The 27,426-nt window shown below is 36.2% G+C and overlaps 1 protein-coding gene across 1 annotated transcript in view; it reads left to right on the top strand.

The window, feature by feature from the left end:
- NF1 (neurofibromin 1) overlaps positions 1–27,426 on the top strand; it is a 90,401-nt gene that overhangs the window by 21,433 nt on the left and 41,542 nt on the right. Inside the window, exons 17-36 of the mRNA XM_010573967.1 lie at positions 271–414; positions 1,141–1,387; positions 1,708–1,781; positions 1,893–1,976; positions 2,595–3,035; positions 3,448–3,587; positions 4,152–4,274; positions 4,694–4,777; positions 5,415–5,531; positions 6,092–6,273; positions 6,379–6,590; positions 7,239–7,400; positions 8,415–8,518; positions 9,410–9,545; positions 14,218–14,280; positions 16,231–16,389; positions 17,229–17,326; positions 17,473–17,619; positions 18,023–18,169; positions 18,493–18,603. Coding sequence (XP_010572269.1) covers positions 271–414; positions 1,141–1,387; positions 1,708–1,781; positions 1,893–1,976; positions 2,595–3,035; positions 3,448–3,587; positions 4,152–4,274; positions 4,694–4,777; positions 5,415–5,531; positions 6,092–6,273; positions 6,379–6,590; positions 7,239–7,400; positions 8,415–8,518; positions 9,410–9,545; positions 14,218–14,280; positions 16,231–16,389; positions 17,229–17,326; positions 17,473–17,619; positions 18,023–18,169; positions 18,493–18,603 — 2,975 coding nt within the window. The remainder of the gene's footprint in view (positions 1–270; positions 415–1,140; positions 1,388–1,707; positions 1,782–1,892; positions 1,977–2,594; positions 3,036–3,447; positions 3,588–4,151; positions 4,275–4,693; positions 4,778–5,414; positions 5,532–6,091; positions 6,274–6,378; positions 6,591–7,238; positions 7,401–8,414; positions 8,519–9,409; positions 9,546–14,217; positions 14,281–16,230; positions 16,390–17,228; positions 17,327–17,472; positions 17,620–18,022; positions 18,170–18,492; positions 18,604–27,426) is intronic.

Here is a 27,426-nt window from a genome sequence, read left to right as displayed (position 1 = left end):
CTTTCAGGAGGCTCCAAGGAAGGGAGGAAAAGGCATCATTTGTGCTTACCTCAAGGTGATGTTTTTTGAAGATGACTCTCCAGTTAATTTCTTAAGGGGAAATATCATTCTAAGATACCATTGATATGGGTAACTTTATAAAGCCCTGAGAGCACCAGTGTGAAAAGTATTGTGTAAATGTTGAAGAGCTTTTTACCTTCCTGAAATCTATCTTTTTTCCCCTTTTTAAAAAATAAACTGATTTATTATTTTTCTTCCCTCTCTTTATAGCAATCAGATAGGAGTTCCTGCCACTTTCTCTTCCTTTATGATGTCTCTGGAGGTGGACCCAGTCAAATTTCTCTTGACCATGAAGAGATGATACGCTGTGCTCCAGGAGCTACCCTCAGGAAAGGGAAAGGGAATTCTTCCATGGTAAGTAATATAGAATAATAATTCTTTTTAACACTTGGGGAGAAAAACCTGTGTGGAAGTAGAAATTAAATTACTGTGAGAGTAATTTTTAAAAATAAAATGAACTATTTCTGGGGAGGAAAAGACATCTGTGTCCTACATAACATATGTATCTAATATGCTGGTTAATAATGATGTTTCAGACTTTAAAAAGTCACACCTTTTTCAAGTTAAAACGTTGGTGAATATTTTTTTTCATAGGATTGCACATAGCATCCCTACACATTAGTCTATTGTTAATAAATCTGAAATCTCACTTTTTAAAGTATCGCGTGCAGTTTGAACGTACCATGAAGGATCATAAAATCAAGCATTTTAGTAAGGTATACCCTTTGACAGACAAATTTCTCAAGCCTAGTTTTAGTACTAGTTCTAGCCGCAGGAAAAAAAATGAAGAGGATATTTAGAACATCTTTTATGAGCCAAAACTTTCATTTTGTTTTTTAATGTACACTTTTCCAGTATCAATAAGATTTCCCTAAGTACATGGTTATCCTTAGGAAGGGAGCAGGTTCTTAGCCACTGTGTTCGTGCAACAGCGCATAAGAGCTCTGATCTTGTTTAGGATTGCTTGTTCCTACTAGAATAAAAGCAGTTTTGAAGAACAATTTGGGTAAGGCTGAATTTTAGTAAAATTGCCATATTAGTAAGCAATATTACCAAATCTGGAATTTTCTGTTTCCCAAGGAAAGTACAGCAGGATGCAGCGGAACACCGATTTGTCGCCAAGCCCAAACAAAATTGGAAGTCGCCTTATACATGTTTTTGTGGAGCCCGGATATTGAGGCAGTCCTTGTTGCAATGTCCTGTTTCCGTCACCTCTGTGAGGAAGCAGATATCAGATGTGGAGTAGATGAAGTCTCAGTGCATAATTTTTTGCCAAACTACAATACTTTCATGGAGTTTGCATCTGTTAGCAATATGATGTCAACAGGTAAGAATCATGAATCTGTAAAATACCTACCTGTATGATAAGACTATTATTTGTGTTTGAGTTCTTTAAGCAGGTTGAGATTCTTAATTTGATTGCTACTCCTGCTTTCACTGAAATATCTTAATCATTGGAATTCCTAGAAAGAGTAGGGAATTTAGGTGTCTCAGTTCATGAAGATTTTAAAGTGTAACAAGAAGAATCCTTTTCTAAACACTTCAAGGGGATATGTTCCTCTGTTTAATAATTTCTTTCAAAGATCTCATAATTAATGTAGGTGGGTTTTCAGAAAACTTGGTTAAATGTTCTGTGCTCCTTTGTAGGGAGAGCAGCTCTTCAGAAGAGAGTGATGGCATTATTAAGACGCATTGAACATCCAACTGCAGGCAACACAGAGGTAAACTTCTTTCTGAATTTATATACTCTTTGCATGCCTATTTTTTTGAAAACAGAAAATACTGTTGCTACAAGTAATTTTGAAGTTAAATCTTGATATATCTTATTTTAGGCCTGGGAGGATACACATGCAAAATGGGAACAAGCTACAAAACTAATCCTTAACTATCCGAAGACCAAAATGGAAGATGGGCAGGTGACTATGAATTTTTCCATAGGTTCAACCCTTAGAAATTCAAAATAACTATTTAAGCTTATTTGTTTTAAGGAATTGAATTTTAATCTAGAAAATGAGTTTTGTAGGCAGACTTAAGCTCCATTTAAGTATTCCAGAAAAATACTGGTAATCAGTTGTCCACTATGCTTACTAAGAGACCAAGAAGTAATTTGATTTAAATTGCTGTAAGGCAGATGGAGGCTGAGCTTAAAAATTAAAAAGAAATTGAAGAAAAGAATAGTGAAAACTCTGGAATACTACTAGAGAAATTATGAAATCCCTTTCACTGGAATTTTTTAAACAAGCCACTGGCTATCATGATTTCAATATGCTTTATCCTGATGCAGAGTAGGGAATTGACTAGGCAACCCCTTTCAGTCCTTTTTAGCCTTGCTTTTTCAACTTCTCTAAGAACAGTGCCTCTGTATAGATTTCTGTTCATGCTATCACAATAAACTGTAAAAGGTGAATCTTACAAAATTCTTGAGGCTGGAATTGTAAATGGCAGGATGTGTTACGGAATACTTTACAATTTTGATCTCTCTCCATTAGTTACATTTAATTGAAGAGATTTCATCTTCAGCCATTCTTTTTCAGGTTACTGAAAGTCTTCATAAGACAATTGTTAAGAGGCGAATGTCGCACGTTAGTGGGGGAGGCTCCATAGACTTGTCTGACACAGATTCTCTTCAGGAGTGGATCAACATGACGGGGTTCTTATGTGCTCTCGGAGGAGTGTGCCTACAGCATCGTAGCAATGCGGGATTAGCAACCTACAGTCCACCTATGGGCCCTGTCAATGAGCGTAAGGGCTCCATGATATCTATGGTGTCCACTGAGGGAAATGCAGAGACTCCCGTTAGCAAATTTATTGATCGATTATTGACTCTGATGGTCTGTAACCATGAGAAAGTGGGACTTCAGATACGGACTAATATTAAAGATCTGGTGGGTTTGGAGTTGAGTCCAGCACTTTACCCAATGCTGTTTAACAAATTGAAGAATACCATCAGCAAGTTTTTTGATTCTCAAGGACAGGTAAAGTGTTGCTATATTCCTTCACATTTGTGTCTTAATAAAAAGCGTCAGAAATTGGTACCTGCTTGTGTTTTGTACAAAAAACCTGCAAGTGTTGTGATTGTATTTCACAGCATGCATTAATAATTATTGTATTTGTGATTCCAGGCTATATTTAACATCAAGTAATTGAAAACATTCTTGAATTCTTAATGAACTCTGAGTACAGAATCTGTAAAAATGTTCTCAGAATCATTATGGCTGGTAGTATTGACATACGTAATCTTGACATATATTGGAATTCTTTTGGTTGGTGATACTAGAAAAATGCTTGTCCATTAGATTTTTGAAATGCTGCAGTATATTTGATAAACACCAGGGTTTTTTTCGTTTTCTGTGTAAAGAATTAAGACCACCAATTTTCTTCCTGTAGGTTTTGTTAACTGAGACCAACACACAATTTGTAGAGCAAACCATTGCTATAATGAAGAATTTGCTTGACAATCATACAGAAGGGAGCTCAGAACATCTTGGACAAGCTAGTATTGAGACAATGATGCTAAATCTGGTTAGGTAAGAAATCCTGTTGATGTTCCTAAATAAATTAATATGTTTAAGAAGTGAGGTAGACCCTTCTAGTTTATATCTTTTCTACTTGCATCCATGGAGAAGCAGCAACTAATTTTCTGATCCTCCTCCTTATGGTTCTGACAACTTCAGTAATCATGGAGATCATTTATACTGTAGCATAAAGTACGCTGATGGAGGGTGACTTTTTTTTTTTAAAAGAACGAACCATTCCATAGCTTGGCCTCATTCTTGTAAGCATTCCTGGTTTCTTTTCTGTACAATGATGTTAGTGGCTAAAAAGCAGCTGAAGGGCAGATTTCTGTTCAGTTTTATACTAATAGAAGACTTATTTGGCCAGAAGAAATTTGGTGCTGGTCGTCAGTTGATATAGGGGCTGGCTTGCTCACTTGGAAACTAAAAAAGGTAGCCCAAACACTTGCTAACCCATTATGCAAGTCTGCTGGGTTGGCCAGTGTGTAGGTTCCAGCATGGAGCTGAAAAGACTTGTCGGATGTGTGGGCCTTGTAGTATGAAGCATTTAATCAATCTTTTTGCTTTTTTCTTCAGGTATGTGCGTGTGCTTGGAAATTTGGTACATGCAATTCAAATAAAAACTAAGCTATGTCAGTTAGTAGAAGTAATGATGGAGAGGAGAGATGACCTTTCATTTTGCCAAGAAATGAAATTTAGGTAAGTGTTGCATTATGTAACTTCTAGGATAATGTAATGTGGACAAGTGTAATTTTGTTTGGTTACCTATTTAAAAAAGTAAACGAAAAACTGTGTCTCACCAGTATTGCTGGTATAGGGATAGTACTCCTATCTTTGTCTTCAGAATAATTTAGAGCCTGGTGCTGCATTAAAATTTTATTTTGATTGTGGGGATACTAAACACATGTAAAAATTTTGTGTGTGATACAGACTGGAGTATTACTTGGTATAGTAAAATTAGTTCAGTTCATCTTCAGTGTGTGGTGGTTCAAATAGTTCGTACACTGAATTTGTAATAATTACGAATGATGCCAACAGTAGTAAGTGTGTTTGGGGGAAGGGTTGTTAAAAATAAAACCAAAAAAAGAAAGCTAAAGCAATATATCTGTATGTAACAGGAACAAAATGGTGGAATATTTGACAGACTGGGTTATGGGAACATCTAATCAAGCAACAGATGAGGATGTGAAATGCTTGACAAGGTAAGAAAGACTACTCTTAAACAGTTGCTGAAGTTGCTAACAGTGTTCCAGGTGGCATTTGATATCCACAGATGAGCTGGCTCCTGTGGACTTCCTTTAGTGGTAGTAATTTTAAGAAAAAGACAAAAACTGAAACCTAAGTTTTGGTGAGCAACAACAGAATTATATTTAATGCATAGTCTTAACTACAATGGCTCTTGAGGTGTTTTTTCTGGTGTTTGGTTTTTTTTTTTAATTTACTGAATTTATTTAATTCCTTTTAATACCTTTTCTGATTTAGTACTAGGATTGAACATCTTATTTGCTAGAGCTATATCTTCACATGATGCATTCTGAAGAGTAAAATCATCAAACATTATAGTGTTGAGTTTATACTTAACTGTGTTTTTAGTGACAAATTTGGTTTGCAGTTGTTGTCCTTAGCAGATATATTGCTTGAACCTGTACCACAAAATGTAGTAGCTTTTATCCTGCTGGACAGAACTTTACTAGAATAACTTTTTTTTTAAAGATTCTTTTCATCTGCGGTTAGATATATAAGGAAAAGTGACATGGTACTGGGTGGGAAAATTATAACGGGGAAGGAGAGACTAATTCTGCTGAACTGATTCACAGCTTATTAAACTTTGTTTTTCAGAGATTTGGACCAAGCGAGTATGGAAGCAGTGGTCTCTCTTCTTGCTGGGCTTCCGTTACAGCCTGAAGAGGGAGATGGTGTTGAGTTGATGGAAGCAAAATCTCAGTTATTTCTTAAGTAAATAGTAACTTTCAACTATTTTTTGATACAATGACTCTATGTAGATGCAGCATATGACCTTTATTACAAACTATGTTCTTTCTTCTAGCAGAAATAATTTTATTATCCAAACAGAAATTACCTCTTATATATCCCATTTCACAAATCTCTGCCTCCTAGGTTTATGGAAACATTTTCATTTAGAAACTAATGATAAAATTTGGCTTTGTTTCTGCTTAATGCAGATCTATGCTCAATTCGTGGGAGTGATTAGCTTGCTTTGATATATTTTTATCCATGAAACTTAAAATCTCTTTCAAGACATCTGTTTGTAAAGGCACACCTGTGAAATTCACTTGCTTGGTTTGAGAAAATTTGCATACAAATTTTAGGACAGTGCCTTCTGGTTGTTAGAACACATTTGAAAGTTTGGACTATGCTACAAAAAAGATTACTTGGGACAGTTATGAGATCTTTTGGGAAGCTTATTGCCTATTTGCTACTGTATGCAAATCTCTTCAGACAGTTGCCTTTTCAGAATCTGTTGTACTTATCCAAGTCTTTTTCTTTTTCTTTAGATACTTCACACTGTTTATGAACCTTCTAAATGACTGTAGTGAAGTTGAGGATGAAAGTGCGCAAACAGGTGGCAGGAAACGTGGAATGTCTCGAAGACTAGCTTCGCTGCGACACTGCACTGTTCTTGCTATGTCAAATTTACTGAATGCAAATGTGGACAGTGGTCTTATGCACTCAATAGGTAAAGTAGTTAGAGATAACTGTGCATAAATGAATACATAATGAAGACATTGGTATTTAATTTATTTTTACATCTTCCTTAGTAGTTCTGGGTTTTTTTAATCAGGCTTGGGCTATCATAAAGACCTCCAAACAAGAGCTACGTTTATGGAAGTCCTCACCAAAATTCTGCAGCAGGGAACAGAATTTGATACGTTAGCAGAAACAGTGCTAGCAGATCGTTTTGAGAGATTGGTGGAGTTGGTTACAATGATGGGTGATCAGGGGGAGCTTCCTATTGCTATGGCTTTAGCCAATGTGGTGCCTTGTTCTCAGTGGGTAAGTTGATTCATGCATTTTATTTCCTACGTTTTTGAAAATATTAAGACTTGAAATAATTAGTGCAAACACAAAGGGTATAACAACAGTCTCCTAAAGAGAGATTAGATCTACTGTTCATGATAGCTAGCCTTTCTTAGTATATTCTTGAAAAGTGTACTGAACCTAATTGTCAGACATCTTGATTATAAACTGCATTTTTATAGTAAATTTTTAGTTAATGTTTAGGAATAGTTCAATATACAGTTATTGTAATAAATGCATCTGTTTGGGCTGGTTATTTATTACAGATTTTGTGTGCTGTAATGCAGACCAACAGAACTGTATTTGCTGCTCTAGATTTTAGCAAGATGAATTGGGCTTTATACAGCAGAATAACTGCTTATCTATCTGGACTGACCATTATGAATTTGTATGACTGGATATCGTGAGGCAGATTTTTAGAAAAGAAATAGCATAGGAAAGATTTAAACAGAGATTGTGTATGCTTAATTTGATATTTACATGCAAGACTCCTTAGCAGATTTAAAACATTAGTACAAACTGCTTTGTGTTTTTTTCCATCTTTTTCTTTTTTCTTTTTTTTTTTTTTTTTACTTGCTTTGGCTCACTACTAGTCAGATTAACATTTCATTTGCTTCTTTTAAGGATGAGCTAGCTCGTGTCCTGGTAACACTCTTTGATTCCCGGCACTTGCTCTACCAGCTACTCTGGAATATGTTTTCAAAGGAAGTTGAACTAGCAGATTCCATGCAGACACTCTTCCGAGGAAACAGCTTAGCCAGTAAAATAATGACTTTCTGTTTTAAGGTATATTATCTAATCTTTCCCTCTGCTGCAGATCACTTCAATAACAGGAAAAGTTTAGTAATACAAAAATACAAAATTACTAGTCTGTGGTGTTAAGCACTTGAGTAACTGGATTAGATGAAAATAGTACAGAGTTGCCTTTGAGTCTTGGTTTAAGTTAGTCTCAGCTCTCACATCTGTTAAGTTTAGGGAGTTTTGCTTTTAATGTTTTAACATTTGATGAACCAAATCTTGTAGATATCTTATGCTCAGGCCCAACTAAAAAATACAAATCCTTCTGGAACTAACCTTTTGCCAAGACTTCATGACTCAACCAGTTAGGCTTAAGCTTGCAGTTAGTCCTCTTGAAAATTTCCAAGGCAATAAATGTTTCATCTTGCCTAGTTTGTAGATTCTGCATAGTAAAGAAGAAAACTGGTCACAGTAACAAAAATGTTTGCAAGATTTGTAGATTTCAACAAAGATTACTATTTATTTATAAAACACAACTGATACAAACAGCTAAACATTTACAAATGTTTTCGTTATCTTAAAGTCCTTCCCTAAGTAATCTTCAGTCATAGTAAGGGTCTTTAAACTTCTGACTAGTTTAGTTATATGAGGCCAGTATCAGCTTGAAGACTGTTCCTATTGTCTTTTTGTAATAGGCAATTTAAAGATAGGAGACAAAAATCTTAGGTCTTGTTCATGCTTCCATTTCAGGTTAAAAAGTTGTGTACAGAGATGAAGCATTGAGTCAGTGTGCTCTAAGAAAGAATCCTATTTGGTTATTGTGGTTATTAAAGTGACCTATAGTTTTCTCTAAATTGGAAATGAATTAAAATACTTAGAGAAATTGATCACAGTTATGTTTCAGAAGTGAAACTATAATACAGAAACACCAATTTTACAGAAATCTGGCTTACGCCAAAACAAATAAAGTGTTTTCAGGCTCTTTTGACACGGAATTTTGAAGTGTTCCTGTGAATTGCTATGTTAATCTGGCCGCCTATTCTGATTTTTCTTTTTACACAGGTATATGGTGCTACGTATTTGCAGAAGCTTTTGGAACCTTTATTAAGGACTGTGATCACATCCCCTGAATGGCAGCATGTTAGCTTTGAGGTGGATCCAACAAGGTTTGAGATTCAAGGGGGGGAGCAAATGTATTTATTTGTAAACATGTTTCCCAGTCATTGTAAATATAATAGGATTCCTTTTTCCTTGCTGCAGATGTTTTTCTCATACTTTCATAGTTCTCCACTCCTCACTTTACCAGACACATTAATTGTATCTGCAGTCCTTATACCCAGGGAGAATTGTATAGAGCCATCCAACACAGCGAGATGAGTTTTGCTGCATGTCCTCTAAGCCCTGAGAGCGTAAGGAGGAAGATAGAGAGCTCTTGCAGGACCTTTCTTACTTGCTACTTCATACTTTTATGTAGGCCACTAATGTGGGGATTTCCAGTAGTAGCAGAAAGCATCTGCTTTAGGTCATTGAATTAATTACAGAAACAAGATGGAATATGTACCTGTTGTATGTAGTTTTTTTGCTTTAATTTCTCTTATATCACTTCAAGACTTGGATTTAGTAGCTGTTGCTCTGTTGCTTTGAATTAGCTCTAACTTAGAAAAACTTTAAGTAATCATCTTTTAAGTAGCTTACCAAAAGATAGGCCTTCTTATTAATAGTTTAAGTCTCAAATATCTGTGTCTACCTCAAAAATTCCTTTCAGAGAAACCATCGTCAAACTGATAATGTAATTGTCAGTTGGAATTATGTATGCATGTGTTTGTATGGAACGATGTGAGAGAATCACACTTTCAGCTGTCTCTTTATTATTGAGTTTTAAATGACCTTATACTTGTAACTTACGTGGTTTAAAATCTTGATGGAAACTTCTGTGTAAAAGGTCATAAATATTTCTGTAAGATTTCTATTTACCCTGGGAAATAAGGTTATTACCAAACATATAAGTACAGCTAGTATCATTTATTTGATTGCTGGTCATACGTGGTCTCTTTCAGGCTGGAGCCTACAGAAAGCCTTGAAGAGAACCAGCGGAGTCTTTTGCAAATGACAGAAAAATTTTTTCATGCAATCATTAATTCTTCTTCGGAGTTCCCACCACAACTTCGCAGTGTGTGCCATTGTTTATACCAGGTATGCCTGCAATGGTTGCCTGCCCCTAAACTTTGGGCTTTGTTTTTATAATTCTAGCAGTTTGGAGCTTGGTCCACTAGTGGGTGCATAGTGGGCATTTCTTAAAGACTGTTTTCAGACGTTTGTTAAATAACAACAATCTAAACCTAGGGACTGAATGGTGTTTAAAGACTTGGGTTCGCAATCAGGAGGTGACTAAATATTATTTTTTTAAGGAGTTGAATCATAGCTAAGAACTCAGACCTAATAAGGTAGCAATAATCTCTGCTTTAGCATCTCTGTGGGAGACTGAAGATTAACTAAGGATGTAATGGTTATACTTGCTTTTATCAGTTTATCATGTGGGCCATCTATAGGGAAGGCAGCAAAAGGGGAAAATAAAAAAATAATCACTGCTGGGTTAAGAAGAATGCAAAACTGTGTTTTGAATATAGAAGCAGTGTATTTGTTTACTTTTTATACAGGATCAATTAAATCAGAAATAAAGTTAATTATCTAAAAGTCTTACAGATCATGCCTTTGATAAACGTTAACTTTGTGAATAAAATAGCTACTTGTGCAGTTACTGACTCTAGGTAGTTGTTCTCCACATAAAAATAGAGGCAATTTCTTCAAAAGCATTTCTCTCTGAAGTAAATTTTTACAAAAATTGTCTATGAAATGTATTATTCAGGTCATTGCTCCAGGAATGTTATTTAGTTGTCCATTAAGGTGGGCACAATCTTATACTTTCTGCCTTTGATAGAAAAGCAGGTTAAGAAGGGTGTAAGATGCTCATAAGAAAAAACCTGTATGCTATTCAGTGGGACCGCAGTAGTTACAAGTCCTAAATTTTAGAAACTGTGGATTGAAGCTGTGTATAATGGAAGGAAAAAGACGTATAAAATGCTGTTGGTTGTATTTGGCAGAGAATTGTTTGTGGTTATATGTGCTTCCCTAAAGAAAGTAATTTGCGGGTGAGGTCAAGACACTGTATCATTCAGGCTTTATTCTGATCACACTCAGTGTCATGTCTTGTAATCATGTTCTGAAAGCAGGAGTCTCTAGGTTGCTGTGGACAACTGTAAGGAAAGCCATTCACTTACACTGGGAAGGAGGTCTGCTGGCATATGATTTGGTAAATAACATAAGCCTTGTAACTGGGATGCTGCAGATGCTCTGTGCTTTTGAGGATGATAGATTCTTGTATTTGAGAGGTAGAATGACAACAGGAATACATTTTGGTCTATGAAGTAAAACATCTTCCGTCTCCTGTGGGCAGCACATTCTGATGGAAGTATTATTGCCTGTCAGAGGCCTGACTATGTTATTGTATGCAAAGGGCTGCTGTATGTTGATTAAGCAGCTGACCAAACATTCTGCAAACACAGTGTTGAGAAATTCAGCAGGTAAATAGGAGGAAGAGAACCTGGAAGAGACAGACAAGTGTATTTATAGAGTTCTTTTAATGAGGCAAATTACAGAGATTGACTTCTATTTGTGGCTAAAACTTCAGTGCTGTCACACAAACCTTGGAAAGTTACCAAGCTGGGACCAACCTCTTCTTGCTTGTTTCTGGTACCATTTATAAATGATGCTTAAAGAGAAGAAGCCTTCCTGAGTGGTTCACTGTCCGCTGTAGCGTAAGTTCTATTACAGTGGTACCCTCCTGGCTGCCTCGTGTTCAAGTACCGGCATTCCCCGTCTCCATCCCCGACTTCTCTGCTCTGCCCCGTTTCTGCTGCTTTCTGTAGCAGCTCAGCAGCAGGTTGCTGAGCCCAGTATGCTTATAGGTTTCTCCCTTGCTCTCTGTGTATTTCTGATGGATTTAGCTGCTGCTAAAAATTCCAGTGGGGGATACTCCTGCTTCCCTCAGGGCTCATAGGAAATACAATTTCCAGTCCTGTTGGAGAACTGTCACAGAAGAGCTGTGCATGGCAGAATATTTGAGCTGTGGTCTCAGTTAAGTGGTCTGGAAGAGCTGCTTTTGGCCTTTCAACCATGGAGTCTTGTCTCTCAGGTTTAAAGTAAAGCAAAGAAAATAGATTTTCTGAGCTGTGCAAGCTAATTATGGGTGACAAAATTTCTATGCAATGTAGTCTAGTCATATTTCTACACTGAATGCTGTATTAATAAGTGCAACTGCTGCAATTCTCAGAACTCAGAAGTGAGAAACAGTGAATTTATGTTGTGACTTGTGGATCTTGAGCTGTTACTGTGAGCTGTTGGAAAGAATTAGGTGTGCAAATGATGTGCCTTTGTTTCTGCTGTAACAGCTTGTATAAATGGCTTCTAAAGTCATCAGTTTCTCTTTCTGACAGTGGTAGTATTCAGGTTGGCCGGGGGTGTTTTTGGGGTGGCTTTTTTGGTTGTTTTTTTTTAAATTGGGAAACAAGGGGGGCAAGTTGGTCTCCTTCAAGTTCAGATGGCCACAGTCTCACAGACATTGACTGGGAGTATATTTGAGTGTTACTGAAAATGTCACACGCAACCTTGATTGTTGCTTCTGTTATTTGACATTACTTTGTCCCACATCTTTTCCTAGAATTGCTTTTATATGCTGTTACTAGGATGTATCAGACTTATTTCCATTTCAGTGATGCATTGCTAGGAATTATTTCTATGCAAATCCTTTTTAATTCCTACATGAAATGGTATTACTAAAGTGTACTCACCAGTGGGCATTGCCAGAGATTCTTCTATGGAAGCATATCAAGTCTATTGGTTTTATTCTTGCCTTTACTTTTTTATTTTGGTAACAAGGGTAATTTTTTCCTGAAAGAGATGATTTACTGGCACATATACAAGTGGTATTAACTGATACTCAGCTTCAAGGTTACTACTTTAAGTGTTTCTAGTAGCACCTGTATTTGTGTACAAATGTTTGTTCATTGCAAATAGTGTAATAATTCATTCTGTACTTTCAAATTCCAGAGTCTGGCCTTTTTCTGAAAGAAAGTACAATTAAAATCTGAATTTTGGGGGGTATTACTCTATTTTTATCGTAAGAACCAAATAGATGATTTTTGTGAGGTAACTTCATTTTTTATAAGGTGAATGTGTTCCATCCCAAGCAATAGTGTAAGAGTAAATGAGACTGTATTTTGCCGTGTCTTTTTATGCTTAGAGTTCATAAGTAAATGTACATGCAAAAAATACTCATCAGGTGTGTTGTGTAAATTATTTGTGTAATTTTAATCAATGTAGCAAGTTTATGGAAACAGTATATTTAGTTGGATATTGAGGTCAAACCCGGCTGGTGTTTCTGTTACTGGAACAGAGCCCTAGTAAGTGTTTTCATCCGGAAACATCATATAACTAGTTACCGCAACAGATTGACCCTTGCTCATTTTCAGGTAATGTATGTTCAGGAGTGCTGTGTGGTCACGAACAAGCCTGATCAAAGCAACTCACACAAAGAATTTGTGCTGGCTATTTCATAAAAAACACACAAACATACATGATTTTTCTTAATAAAGAGAGGTGGAAATTTTACTTGCTTTAAATGCAGTAGTGTGATGAACAGAGTATGTATATGACTGCTTCAGAAGCTAACTCTGTAGAAATTACACAAAGTCATAAATTTGGCAGAGGCACCATTGGTTAAATACTGATAGGTCCTGCACAACTTTGAACTATTTAAATTTAGTTTGGTTAGCAGAATAGTTTTTACTGACTGTGGGTTTTGGTTTTGTGGGCTTTTTTTTGTTTCCTTTTTCTTTTTTTTTGGCTTTTTACTCTGTCACATTCTTAAGTTGTAGAAATTCTCTTCCAGTTCCAGTTTGTGTGATGCTGTAAAGATCATTTGAACTGTTGGTGCGTGCTTGCTCTCAAACTGCTAAATATTGCTAGCTTTCTATTGATACAGCTCCAGGTGTTGCTTGCTGTAGGGCTTCTCAGTGATGTTAATTTACTGTTACAGCTAATAAGAAGGATGTAGGATTGAGCTCCAAGACCAAAATGTGCCTCTCTGCAGGGGAGCAGTGCACAAGGCTGATGTACTATAGCTTTGCTCAAATCCTGATGGGAAGTACGAGAGAATGCGATGCTTCTTGGTGGGTCCCTTTGCATTTAAATGAAATGCAGAAATAAGCACAATCAAGTCATATCTTGATTTGGAAATCTATAATAAATTAATGTAGACCCGCTGGCTTTTTTTCTTCCTTTTTCCACAGAGTGTTTTATGGCAGTGTTTAGCTATCAAAGTAGTAATAACCGTGATGATTCACAGATCTAACTAAATTGAAGGACACACAGAGAAACATTGGGAAGATTTAAAACTCTAAATTTATTTTAAAAGTAATATGCATTTCAAAGGTATAACACTTTACTATTTCTACTATTAAAATTATTTGGGGATGGTGAAATACATTTGAAAGCTGAATATACCATTTAATGCCCAATATTGTGTATCATGAGCACATAAATGTGGTTTGACTTTTAATCTAGCCAGAAATAGTAGAAATGATTGAAACGCAACATTTGCTTGTTTTGTATTTAGTGCTTTGTAAATAAGATGTAATAAAATTGTGGAATAAAAACTCCATCATCAGTCTTTAGTTTATATATTTCATTTTCTGTTGGTTATGTTTGTTACATTTTACTGTGTAATTTATGTACAAGTCAACATTGGTTTTTTGTTGCTGTATGTAGTTGGTGCTGTGACTTGTTTGTGCTCATCTCTGTTCTGTAGGCAACTTGCCACTCTCTACTGAATAAAGCTACCGTAAAAGAAAAAAAGGAAAACAAAAAAGCAGTAAGTTTGGAGACCTTTTTATTAGCCATTTCTTTCAAAGCACAACAGAAATCTTTTGCTGTTTGTTCAAAACATCTTCACTTCAGTCTATTTGACCTCACTGTAAAATCATTCTACTAATTCTGGCACAAAATAGCTTTCATTTCAATTAACACTGGAATTAAGTTATATTTAAAATATTCTCTGTGTGCCTATTTGAGTAAACAAAAGACATTTTTAACATTACTGCTTAGTATTTAATACTCTGATTCTTCTACCCTTGCCACCATCTTCAAATTAAAAAAAATGCGGAAGAAAAATGTTTTCTTCGGTTTTGGGGAAAATCTGAGTTTGTTTAGCTGTTTTAACACTCTGGCAGATAACTTGACTTCAGCTTGCATCCTGGGAGAAGAACAATTAATATATATGAGTTACTGGAAAGAAAAGAGGCTTCTATGACTTGTTTCTGATATATTTTCTTTTGTTTGCCTTGTGACTAGCAATGAAATTTAGCACTTGTATTTATTTACTGGGAAAAGCATATTTCCCATTTTAAGTAACTTGCTGTGTTAAAGAGTTTAGCTATGTAGATTGTGATAGAGTGGTGTTATTAAAAGTTAAGACTTACCTGTTTCTTTGGCAGTGACCTCTAAATATGAAGTATGAATAAAACAGAGGCAGAATGGAAATTTAGACTTTTATTAAATACTCCCTTACTTTTTGCTGTAACTGAGCAGAATAGTAATCATGTTTAAATGCAAAATCTGTGTGCAAACTAGTATTTTACAAGAAAATATTATCAGTAATTGCGTCACAAGGTAACTGAATGAAGTTGCTACTGAACCAAAGTGATTCTTGATATATTATGTACTAATGGCTTTATCTGTTTTAAGAAGCATGATTTGAGATTGCACTAGTTATGTTTTGAAGTATTTTAGTAAAATGGGATTGGTTTGTTTTTTATTTATTTCAAACAATATAACTTAAAATATGAAGCTTGCTAATTTTGTTCTGTGAAAAGGTAGAATCTGACTTGTTTTGATTAACCATTGTTACTCATAAGAAAATATAGATAGTGAATCTCTGTAGAACCACATTTAGCATATTTAAGAGCTTTAACTTTTCAAAGTGAAATGAAAGATATCTAGAGAATATACTATTCTCTTAGTAATACATAGTTGATTTCCTAAAAAGAAAGGAGACTTCTTTTCTCTTACAGCATTTTCAGAAAATATGGGGGTTTTTTTCTAGATAGCAAAGAACAATATTTTGAATCTGTAGTTGTAGCAAATTCCTGCTAAGTGATTTTGGACAGTGCATGTATAGGCAGAGAAGTACACTGGCCACTCAGCTCTGGCTCATTCTGTCCTGCCTCCTTTGGCAAATCTGTTGAGATGTGATGGTTCTGAAGAGTATTTCTACAAATATCTCCTTCCCACAAATTTAAAATTACTCCTGAAACTTAACAGCATAAGTCTTACTGCTGGACAGACTCTTGTGATCAATAGTGAAATTATAAATGCACAACTAAAAGACCCACTAATTTAGAGAGAATTATCTGTATTTGATGGGAAGACTGTGCATACCTGAGTATGAACATATGGCATTTGTCTGCTTTACAGTCAGTGGCAGGGTCCTGGAATTAAGTGCTCAGTAATTCTGAAATACACCTTCTTATCTTTGTCCAGTAGCTATTGTAGCAATTTCACCCTAGCAAGAAAGTTTGTACAAAGGCTGAAGTAAAGCTAGCTAGTGTCTGATAGCCCCCCTTTCCCCGTATGCGTTTCCCTCTCATTCCTGATTGTCCTATGATGCAAGATCTGTCAAGGCAGGAGAGTCCTACTCAAATGTTTTGAGCTGGGTTGGTATTGGAGAGAATGCTTAAAGTTGGATTACCATACAAGGCTTTTCTCAGCTTGCTTTCCCTTTTCTTTAATGCAAAAATATTCTTTATAATTCTCAACTTCATAGGTTGTTAGTCAGCGATTTCCTCAGAACAGCATTGGAGCAGTTGGAAGTGCGATGTTCCTTCGGTTCATCAATCCTGCGATCGTCTCCCCTTATGAGGCAGGGATTTTAGATAAAAAGCCTCCACCAAGAATTGAAAGGGGATTGAAACTGATGTCAAAGGTGAATCAATAAATATTTTTATTTGGCCATATTGTAATTTCTACCTGATGAGAAAATTTAGGTAAACTTGTTGGTTTTGGTAGCAACCATCATGTTTATTTAAAGTGCAGTTTCTATACTATGTTTATACATCATGACGTTAATGTTATAGCTCACAGTGATGTAAGTGTGGGGAACAGTCTGTATGGAAAAAACCACTTTGCCAAAATGATGTATGAGATAACAGAATGCCTTCTGGCTCTTCACTTGAACTTCTAACCTTATTGGAAAGCAAAGAAACCAATGTTACTTTGACCACAGTGAGAATAATGGCAGCCAGGTATTGAAGAAATTCATACTAGTACTAAAGAAGTTATTTTTCCTATCTTTAATCTCGGTTCGTGGTATTTCCTGTAAAAAAAAAAAAAAAAAAAAAAAAAAAAAGATTTAATGATGGCGTACAAATTCTGTGGCCTGTGTATATTACCCATTTTAAATTTTGAGAAATTATAGTTTTCTTTAAATATGCATATGCTGTTGCTTTTATATGGCCATATAATTTCCAGAAAAAATAGTTAACATTTAATAAAGGGTGGTTTTGAAAGGCGATTTATTTTTGCTGGTCTAAACCCGAATAAAGTTCATAAATAAGGGAAGTAATTTTCTAGTATTTAAAAGCATGTGAAAGAAAATATTTTGAAAGTGAACGCATTTCGAATTAGTTGGCTTATTGGCCTTTTTTTGTCTTGAGGTTTCACAACAAGTTAAAATGAGTATTTCTGACAGTGAAGTTACACTGACTACCATAACAGTTAATACATTAAACGTCTCTGTGTCTTTACCATCTTTTTATTACTCAGATACTTCAGAGTATTGCCAACCATGTCCTGTTTACAAAAGAAGAACATATGCGGCCTTTTAATGATTTTGTAAAAAGCAATTTTGATGCAGCACGAAGGTAGGCCCTTTGGAAACTTGTACAAAGAGTCTGTGTCATGTGTAAAGAGCAGGCAGAGAATGTTCTTACAGCCTTTTAATTTACATTGAGTCTACTTGGCAGATTTCCTTTACACGCTTATGGTTATTACTGGTTTTGAACTCTAGGTTTTTCCTTGATATTGCCTCTGATTGCCCAGCTAGCGACACTGTCAATCACAGCCTGTCTTTCATCAGTGATGGCAATGTACTTGCTTTGCACCGGTTGCTGTGGAACAATCAGGAGAAGATTGGCCAGTACCTTTCCAGCAACAGGTAAGACTTCAGAAATATTATGAAGAAGGGAACTGCTGATGGGAAATGAATATTTGGAAATACTTTCAGATGCTTCTGTTATTATTATGAAGAGGAATGTCATGGCTGAAAAATCTTACATTTGGAAACTTGTCTTATTGACAAGCTGTTTTTGGGAATATGCCTAACATCTTTGCTGCCCACTTTACTGCCAACATTTTGTGCAAGTGTATAGTTGTCTTATCTTTTGTAAAAATTGTTCTATGTGTAACAAACGCTTGTTTCTTTGTTGAACACTTTTTAAAAACTATTTTTTAATTTTAAAAAAGAAAATCCAGCCTGTTCAAGGTAAGGAAGGGTAGTGGGCAAAAAAAGTAGGAATTGCTGAGTAAAGAAGGACTTTTAAGTGATATGCTGTTTCTAGGGACCACAAGGCTGTTGGAAGACGACCTTTTGACAAGATGGCTACTCTTCTTGCCTATCTGGGTCCTCCTGAGCACAAACCTGTGGCAGATACCCATTGGTCCAGTTTAAATCTCACTAGTTCCAAATTTGAAGAATTTATGACAAGGTAATGAGATTATTGTGGTGGGGACACACATTGTGGGTTTCTAGACTTCAGCATGTAAGGCAATATAAGTAGTTAGCTTTAGTTTTGAAGGGGAGGTTAAAAATCTGGGTCCACACATACCTTAGGTTTCTGAGTAGATTTTAATTTTAAAAATTAAATAGAGAACCAGAGACAGCAGTAATGTTTGTGATTTAACAAAGGTTCAAGGTTGTGTGAACTTAATACTTTTGTTTAAAGATGCAAATAAAGAGGGTTTGGGATTTTTTAATTTTTTTTTTTGAAAGGCAGTTGTGAAAAGTTGATGCCAATGTACCTTTTTTTAGGCATCAGGTACATGAAAAAGAGGAGTTCAAAGCACTGAAAACATTAAATATTTTCTACCAAGCTGGGACATCAAAAGCTGGCAATCCTGTTTTCTACTACATTGCTCGGCGGTAAGGAATCTTTCACCTTCTCTGTCTGAAATAAACATGTAAAATCAAAAGTATCAAGTGTATGTAAGAAAGGGACACCAACTTTGTAACAAACAACAATCTGAAAATAGCTTATTTGTCAAATTTTGGTAACAGTATTTTTTAATTGAGTTGTTTCCTAAATTAGAACTGTCATAGTTTTTCCACCCAGGAGTACATCAGTATCTGTGGAAAAATACCTAAAATTTTAAATACATTTTATTAATTTTTCGCTGTCTCAAGTAAACTACATCTATACCACATTACTGTTAACCCCTTATCAGTGCTTTTAGCATATTCATTTTCTGAAGTATAAAATGACTAACAAGCTAAAACATGGGATAAGATTTTTCAAAATGGTCCATGTATCCCATTTTAAAGAGTAATACAACTATTTAGAAGTTTCATACATAGTCAAGATCATGATGTTGCTTCAGTTTCACCATTATGTTCTAAGTGACAATAATACCACGGTTTTGGAAAATTATTAAGATTCCAGAATAATTGGAAATATCACTAAACTAATAAGAAAAGCAGATGTTGACATGTGAACTTTGCAAAAGATTGTGTTTTTCCAATAAGGCAAAATTTTGAAAGTTTTAAGTCTTCCCTACTCTGGAAGATAGTGATTCGTAACAACAAGTAATATATGCTGCAGTATTGAAGAATTTGGGAAGAATATCCCAAGATCAATATTAGTCAGTTTATGGTAAAATTAGTCACAATTCTCTCTTTTAACAAAAGAAACCAAAAAAACCCCACCATCTGGTTTTATTTAAATTAATGCTAGCAGTTGTAAAGCTGGAACTAGAGTAAGAATGTAACTGAAACTATCTGCACCATAAAATCCACGGACGACAGCATGTTCAAAACAGTTTCCATAGCAATTACACTCATTGCTAAAAGTCATTCTTAGTCCTTTTAAGAAAAGGAAAATCATTGCGCTCGCAACCAGGTGCAGTCAAAGAGAGAGCTGTAAAGATAAGATTAGAGCTGTTGTACCTTTTCTCTGTGCTTTGTTGTTGGTGCCTTTGCTTTCGGTACTGCTGATGCTGGTGAGGTGTTGGCTGGCGGCAGTGGGACTGCTGGTTTTGGCACTGGTGGGGTGCTGTCCAAGTCTGTGAAGTTCTCACCAGCACTGATGGTGGTAGTGAGAGTTCTGACGTCAGTGTGGCACTTACGGATGCTGGCAGATCCTGTATGGGTGTTCGTGGTCGGATTATTGCCGATGCATTTTGTGGCAGTGGGGCTCTTGGTTTTGCTTCTGCTGCTATTGCCGGTATGGTTTCTGCTGGTGCTGCTGGTGGTAGCTGAGTTCACGCTGGTGGAGCTGCCTGTGGCACCAGTGCTGGTAGAAGTCATGCGGTTGCTTTGGCTCTTCCTGGTCCTTCTGTTGCTGGTGGGGTGCTTGTTTGTGATGCCAGTGGGGTGGCTGCTGCACCGGTGGGGTGCTTGCTTGTGGTACCCTTGCTGCTGATGTGCTTATCTGTGGCATGGTTAGGGATGGTTGTGGTCCCTGGGGAGCTCTTGCTTGAGCGGCTTGTTGGGGTAAGGCTGGGAAGAGAGCTCTTGGTGGTGGTGCCAGCGCTGCTGTCCACGGTGTGCTCCTCACTGGTGCTGGCGCTGCTACTTGGGGTGCCAGCGGTGGCAGTTTCGTTGACGGTGCCACTTCCCGCAAAAAGTATTGTCGTGATTTGAGGAGATGTCACCAGTGGTGAACCTTCTGCAGACCCTCTGAGTTCGTGTAAGAAGGTGAAAACAAGCAGAGGAAATCACTTCTTCAGCAGTATCTTCTGTTTGTATTCAACAATTTAAGTAAATAGTCAATACACGTTTGCAATCAAGGCATTCTTCAAATTTACATATTTCTAATGAAAATCATACCCAACAGGCATGTAAGATTTTTTGGATTAATTAAAATTTTAGATCCTTAATTTTATTAATTTTCATAGTTTTTCATTGTTTTCAGTAGTGCTTTTTACTCAGTAGATTGATTTACAAACTTATTTTCCTAGAAAATCTGTGCTCTGTTATACTGTGTGACTTTTGTCATTTCCTCTCAGAAATTTTCAAATAAGGAACAATTTTAATGATTGGAAAATTTTATTGTTTTACCACTGGGTAATAAACATACCTTATTCTAAATTCAGGTTGGAGGCTAAAATAATGAGTGAGCTTTTGAAGAACCTTTCCAAATATAACCTCTAACTTGGTGGTTGAATTCTGCTACTTAAATATGGTTTCCTAGCCAGGATGCAATCAGAGATCCAACAAATGCATATATCTGTTCACATTTCTTTTATTATGTTTTTGATTTTTCAGAGCAACAAACAAACAAAACTTCTGTTCAGTATCAATGTGGAAGGTAAAATAAATTTCAAAACTGTTTCCTTCTTCTGGAATTTTGTACAGGCATGCCAAGGGTTTCTTCATGCTTCAAAAAAAACCAACACAAACCACTTGCTTTTAAGCTGGTAATGTAGGGAGGAAATGCTTACATTCTCTTAGATTTGTTGCTGTGAAAGTTCTCAAACGCTTACTTCAATGCTAGCTCTTAGGAAGACTTTATGTGTAAGGCAGTCAAAGGTGGAAAAATATATAAGAAAGTGTAATGTGGCTGGTACCATTTGGAGATAATATTTGTGTGAATGAGATTAAAGTGCCCGTGCTTTTTGTCATTTCTACACTTAATGAATCTGTAAGCTTATGCTAATCAAAGCAATACTAAACAACACAAAGAAAGTCTCATTACATAGAAGTAGGTAAGAAAAAATTTATCTGAGCTTTTTTCCAATGATTTATAGCTCTGAAAAGGGATCTATATGAGAGAACATTTATCTAAGTCAGCCTTTGGCTTTCCCTTTCTTTTGCTTGGGAAATTGCCTTCCTTTAACTTGACCCCTTTTCTGCATTTTCAACACCCTTGACTCTTTGGATGCAGTGGAAGAAAACAAGATGAGTAGTACCACTTATCTTCTGTCCTGATGTTCTGTCTTCAAGAGCCATGCCCTCTTTCATGTCTTTGAGTCACCTTTGAGCCTATTGTGTTGACTGAAGTGGGCCTTTATAAAATCTTATATGAAACTTCAGTTTGCAGTATAAATGGCCATATAAGTCTCTAACAGTAATTAACTACTATTAAATTGGTTATCATGTGTATCTTTCACATGTTACAACAAATGGTTGAGAAGAGGGATGGCTTCTGGAAATTTTCCTTTTGGAATATTAATGATCATTGTTGAAACAAAACCAAAATTGTTTTGTTTTCAGTGAAACATATCTGCATATCTAGCATCTAATGCTGTTTTCTGCTTTTTGGAAAACATTGAACAGCATGGGACTTGTAGAGTGACTTTACTGGGATATCTGAATGTTCCATGTAATTCTGCACTAGGAACAGATTTGCTGAATGTTAAGTTTGAGCATTGCATTTATGCTAGGCTGTAGAAAAAACATTAGTGATGCCTTAAAGGTTCAAAGGGGATACAGAGTTGACAGTAAAGTGAGTACATACAGTGCCAAAACTGAAGTTAGTTTGCCTGTCTTCCATTAAAGTTCATTTTTTCCCTAGATATTCCTGATACTAAATATGCACACAAACTTTCAAAAGTTTAAATAAGGATACATTTTAAAATGCTGTATTGTGTAGGGGACTAACTCATTGTAAACACTGAAAATTACATATCCTTGGATTATGATTTTTGCTAAAGTTGATTTTTGCATAGGCTTAAAAAAGGATATGTACTCATGGACAGCATGTATCAGCTTAAATTGTTTTTAAAAGGCATGCTGATTGTTTCAGGCAACTTTATGCAGTTGAATGTCAGTAGATTTTTGAAGAATATAAAATGTATTATGTTCAGACCCCTTCTAAACTAGTTGTACTGCTGTCACAAGAAAAGACTGATCATGAAAATTCAGGAATAAAAGTGGATGTTTGGAAACTGAATTTTTCTCCCAGTTGTTGTTTATTCACTGTTGTAATGGAGTAAGCTTGAAAAGTTAAGACTATTGCAAATTAGAAGGATCAGCTGGAGTAATTTTATCTGCCCACTCCCACCTGCATTTCCCTTTTTCCCCTCAATTCCATCAGAGTAATTTCAGAAACTGTTTTTCTGAGACTCGTGCAAGTATATATCACGAGAGAAAATATCTTCTCTTCAGGATGAAAAAAAAGTAGAATATATACTTTCAGGAATAGCTCAACTTAGTAAGACACCTCTTCTAAGGCAAACGTTGGGGGGTGGTGGTGTTCTTCTCCTCACATCTATCATAAGTTATGTTGAATATACAACAACAAAAGTATTAATATATTAAAAGTGCTGTTATATCCTTGCATGGTTAATTTTAGTATGAGTGAGCCTGTTTCAATGAGATGTCTTCTCTTTTTCTCCAGGTGAGATGTGTAGTGGACACAAGTAGGTATTTGAAAGGAACTTGCAATGCTTGATAGCTTTATTTGGGGTAGGAGGATGGTATTTCAGTGCCTGCTTCAGTAAGTGTGGTATCTTTTGCATGCTCAACAGAAGGACTTTGTTGCAGTTTAATGAGAAAAGGGATGTTGACTAGTTCTCTTCAGAAGTAAACTGGTGTTTTTCACTCTTATCTGGTTTGTTTTCCTTTGTAAGCCACTTGGATAACAGCATTAGGAAGATTTATGGGAAAGGATGATTTGAAGCATCTGTGCTAAAGTGAACTCGTGGTCTAGGCAAAAGGCATTCAACATCGATGGTGCCATTGCTCCTGTAAGGAGGATTTTGTTGTAGTTAGGCTGGGGAGCCAACGTCATCATAGAGGCACACACGTATGCTCCTGCTTGGAGTGGAGGTAACAGTTCATGAACCTGCAGCGCTAACTGACAGAAAGGGGTATTGCTGAGGGAAGCCTGTGTGCTTTTTTCCTTCTCCCCCCGCCCCCCCCAAGATGTTTAAGCCCCTTCCATACACAAAGGTAGAAGACATGGTAGTCTTCTGAATTCTCTTTAAAAAATTCTCTGTGTTTGTTTGCCACATTTTTCTCATCCAGTTTTTTCCATGAGACACTGTCTTACTTCATGTCAAGTAAAACAGAATGCCTACATTGTTATCCTGTCCTTTTCAGACAAGAAATTAGGCATACAAATGCCAAGAATAGTGATAACCCATCTTCAAAAAGTTTCCTGTGTTTGGCAGTGATCCAAGGCATCTTTATGTATTCTGTGAAGACTTGACATGCAGTGTGTTTTCTTCATTTGCAGAGCAAGAAACGGTTATTTCATCTGTAAAGAAAGAATTTCTGGAAATAAATTTATGCAAAAGTGTGCAATACATGCTTGCTAGATCAGTTACCTTTTCTTTAAAAGCAGGAAAATAAAATTATCCACAGCTGGCTAACTTAACAGCAATGTGGTATCTGTAAGGAAGTTAACAGGCATAGTGGCTATGACTTACTAATGAGTTCATGTGGAAGTCATCTCAGCAAAACTATGTTGTTGTTTAGATGCTACAAACTGCCTCAGTATTTTGAGCTGAGGCCTGCAAACTATTTATATATAAATCTGTCATAAATGAAAACTACCTAGTGGTTATTTTGTGCTTATTTTGGTATTTGAAACCTTGACATTTTACTGTTAGCTGGTCCAAGGTGCAGTGATATTTTAAGTGTGGTGTTAGAATGATGGTGAGTAGAAGGAAAGTTAAGTATTGGTGTATGTTTTTACAGGCTTTTGGAAAGGTGTTATCAGTATATAATGATCATGTTCCTTCAGCATTGTGTGGTTTGCATCTCAAATCCTGTGCAGCAGATTTCTTGGGACTACATATAGTTAGGAAATACATAATTCTCACACAATCAAATACTGATATCGGCAGAAAGGCTGGGGAATTGATTAACCACTCCTTGGAACTTGATTATACACATTCAAGAATGAAGCTGGTGACATATTTACAAAAATATATAATCTGACATTGAAATAGGCTATGGCATCTTTCACTTTTAAGTATATATACTACTTAACACTTGTCATGAGTGAAGCATACTGTGAACTAAAAGAATAGTGATAATACCTATTCATTTGGGGGCTGAATTCTGCAGAATATCTAATCTAGTGGAGGTGAATCTGCTTTTCATAATCATGCATAAGGGCTATTTATGAGAACTATGAGATTTTATGACTGATATCTTCATGCCCTTTACTTGCAAATAAGTCAACTTTTTCTGCTTGCATCCTTAACTGAGAAATTTTACAATCATTAGCATCATTAAATACTGATTGTGATTTGGGTATGTGATATTCCTTGGAAAAAGATGCCAGCTTAGTGGGTGACCGTTTGTACACAGATGTTTGAGAGTAAACTTTTCCAAGTCTGGACAAGCCAGTAATGGGCCCTAATAAAGCTAGTATATAAATAATAAAGGAGGATGCCACTTGTTTATCATGTCAGTAGCTACTGAGTGTATGTATATTAAACACAGTGTTGTTCTTTTATGGGTGTATATTGAAATTTGGCTGTGAAACATGTCCACAAGAGAGTTTGCCTGTTGAGACAATAGATGTAAAAATTGAAAAATGAGAACATTAAATAGAAAGCACTGCAAAGTACTTTTTCATTACCAGCTTACCAGTAGCTGATCACACAGAGATAACACAAATTTAGAAAAAAAAGATAGTCAAATATTTAATCTTCTGACTTGCCCAAAATAAGTTATGCCATCTTCATCTTTCTGAACCATCTTGTATTAACTAGTAGCTGTTCAGAAAGTATAAAATTCCTAGCATGGGAACTCTTTAGTTCTACGTATCTCACTGCTATGTATGTAATTCTGTTTAGATCGCTATGAAACTCTAAAATACCTATTCTGTGTGTAACTCTGCTTTTTAAGTTCTTTTACTTGGCGAAGTAGTATGGATAGCCCTGACCTTTTATTTAGTAACTGATGCTTAAGGATTGTTGAATTCAGCAGAAAGGAGGGGATGACTAAAAACAAAGCTTGAACATCAGACAATAGTGGAAGTGGATCCTCTTTCATAACTGGCCATCAGAAAGGTATTTAGAGGCAAGTGTTTATAAAAGTTTGCCGTGGCATTTTTCTAATGCTGCATTATGATCTGTATGCCCCACCCAGCTGGTGGGTTCAAAAGTCAGCAAACTGTCTGCTGTTGAATTGTGGTTTGGGGGTGAAAAGAGACTATAAATACAAACGAGCTCCAGAATGGCCTCTGATCTCTTGCAGATCTGCTGTTCTTCAGTCTTAGGAGAATGGAGATGATTCCCTAGTTTTGTGATAGTGAACTGTACAGAAAATATGAAGTGTTAATCATTGACCAAGTTACCTGGCAGTTTAACAATCTGAGACGTTGTCTTCAATAAAATAGCTTTATAAACTGTGTCTGAGGGATTTTTAAATGAACACAAACCTCAGTTCCTCAAAGGAGAATGAAAAATCACTGCTAAACCATAGTGATCATGGTACAAGTCAGTTATGCGTTCCTGCATTGTGGTAAGGAGCAGATTTGTATACATTCTATCCAAGTACAGGATACTTAATGAAAATATTGTTATACTTTGACATAAGCCTTGCTACTAGGTGGAATATTGCTTGCCTTTACCTCCCTTTTTATTGCTTGCGTCCTCTTAAGCAGCTTTGTAATTCTTCAGTTTTGTTCCATGAGGCTGCCTTTTCAAACCTAGCAGGTGGGGCTTTGCTCTGGAATGATGCTCTGACATCTTTTCTACTAATAGGAATGTGGCTAAGTGGTGCTTATTTGGGGTGTTTGTCTTGTGGTTCTGTGCTAGATGTCATTTTTAAAGGTGTGAAATGTAGAAAGACTGTTTAGATTGGAGCTGCCAGGATGTTTGAGGGCTTGCAGGAGGCTGGGGTTTTTTTGGTTTGGGGGTTGGGTTTGGGTTTTTTTTGGGTGGTTTTTGAGATCTTGTTGCTAGGACATTGTTGAGTCATTTTACTGATATATCTGGATCAGTTCATATCCTTCTTGTGCTGTGAAATTTAATTCCTTCTGTCATTTTTCTTCACATTTTGTTTCCTGGGCAACAACCTGACTTCTGAAGCCAGTTCTCTTCTGTTTTTAATCCCTACACTGTTACTAAAATGATCAATAAATCAATAAATACTGATCCTGAAGTACTGCCATTAAGTTTTAAAGCTGATCCCAAATTAATTAATAGGAATACAAACCTCTGAGTTATTGCTTCAGACCACAGCTATCCCTACAGCAGTTTTAACCTTTCAAAAGCATCGTATTTCTATTACAAGGTGCGCTAGACCTTTTTTGGGTATTTTGAATATCGTCCTGAAATGCTAAATAGTTATTTTGGAAAAAATAATTTCTCTGAAAATAGATTATTTTATATTTATCATGGACTGAATGACCAGCATGTTTAAAACAACACAAACCGTTGCTGTCATGTTCACATCCATGCCTATCAGTATTATTTCAGTTTGACTGCACCGTTGCCAAGCAACAAGTGCATGACTCCTACATTTGCCTGCCTACTCTCTGCTCCATTATCAACTCATTTGTATTCCAGAAAAATACAAGGAAACCTAAATTTCAGCCTGCTTTATTGAAAGCAGTCTAAGAAGCCCTCTTGCTTGCACCTACCACAGGCAAGGAAGGTTTGGGTAGAGAGCACAGCCCTAGAACTTGGGAGTGCCATCTTACTTTTATACCCATCTGTAATTTTTTTGTATCCTAGCTTCCCAATCCTGTACATGTATTGGAAAACCGCATGACCCCATTTCCACTTCTAAGCTTTTATCAGCATGCACGAAACTTTGAAGTCTGGCTAGCAAGTCATTCGGTGT

Source organism: Haliaeetus leucocephalus, unplaced genomic scaffold (genome assembly GCF_000737465.1).
Source record: "Haliaeetus leucocephalus isolate CR32 unplaced genomic scaffold, Haliaeetus_leucocephalus-4.0 Scaffold395, whole genome shotgun sequence".
Lineage (NCBI taxonomy): Eukaryota > Metazoa > Chordata > Aves > Accipitriformes > Accipitridae > Haliaeetus > Haliaeetus leucocephalus.
The sequence above is the reverse complement of the archived record's forward strand: the minus strand, read 5'-3'. Positions and strand labels throughout refer to the sequence as shown.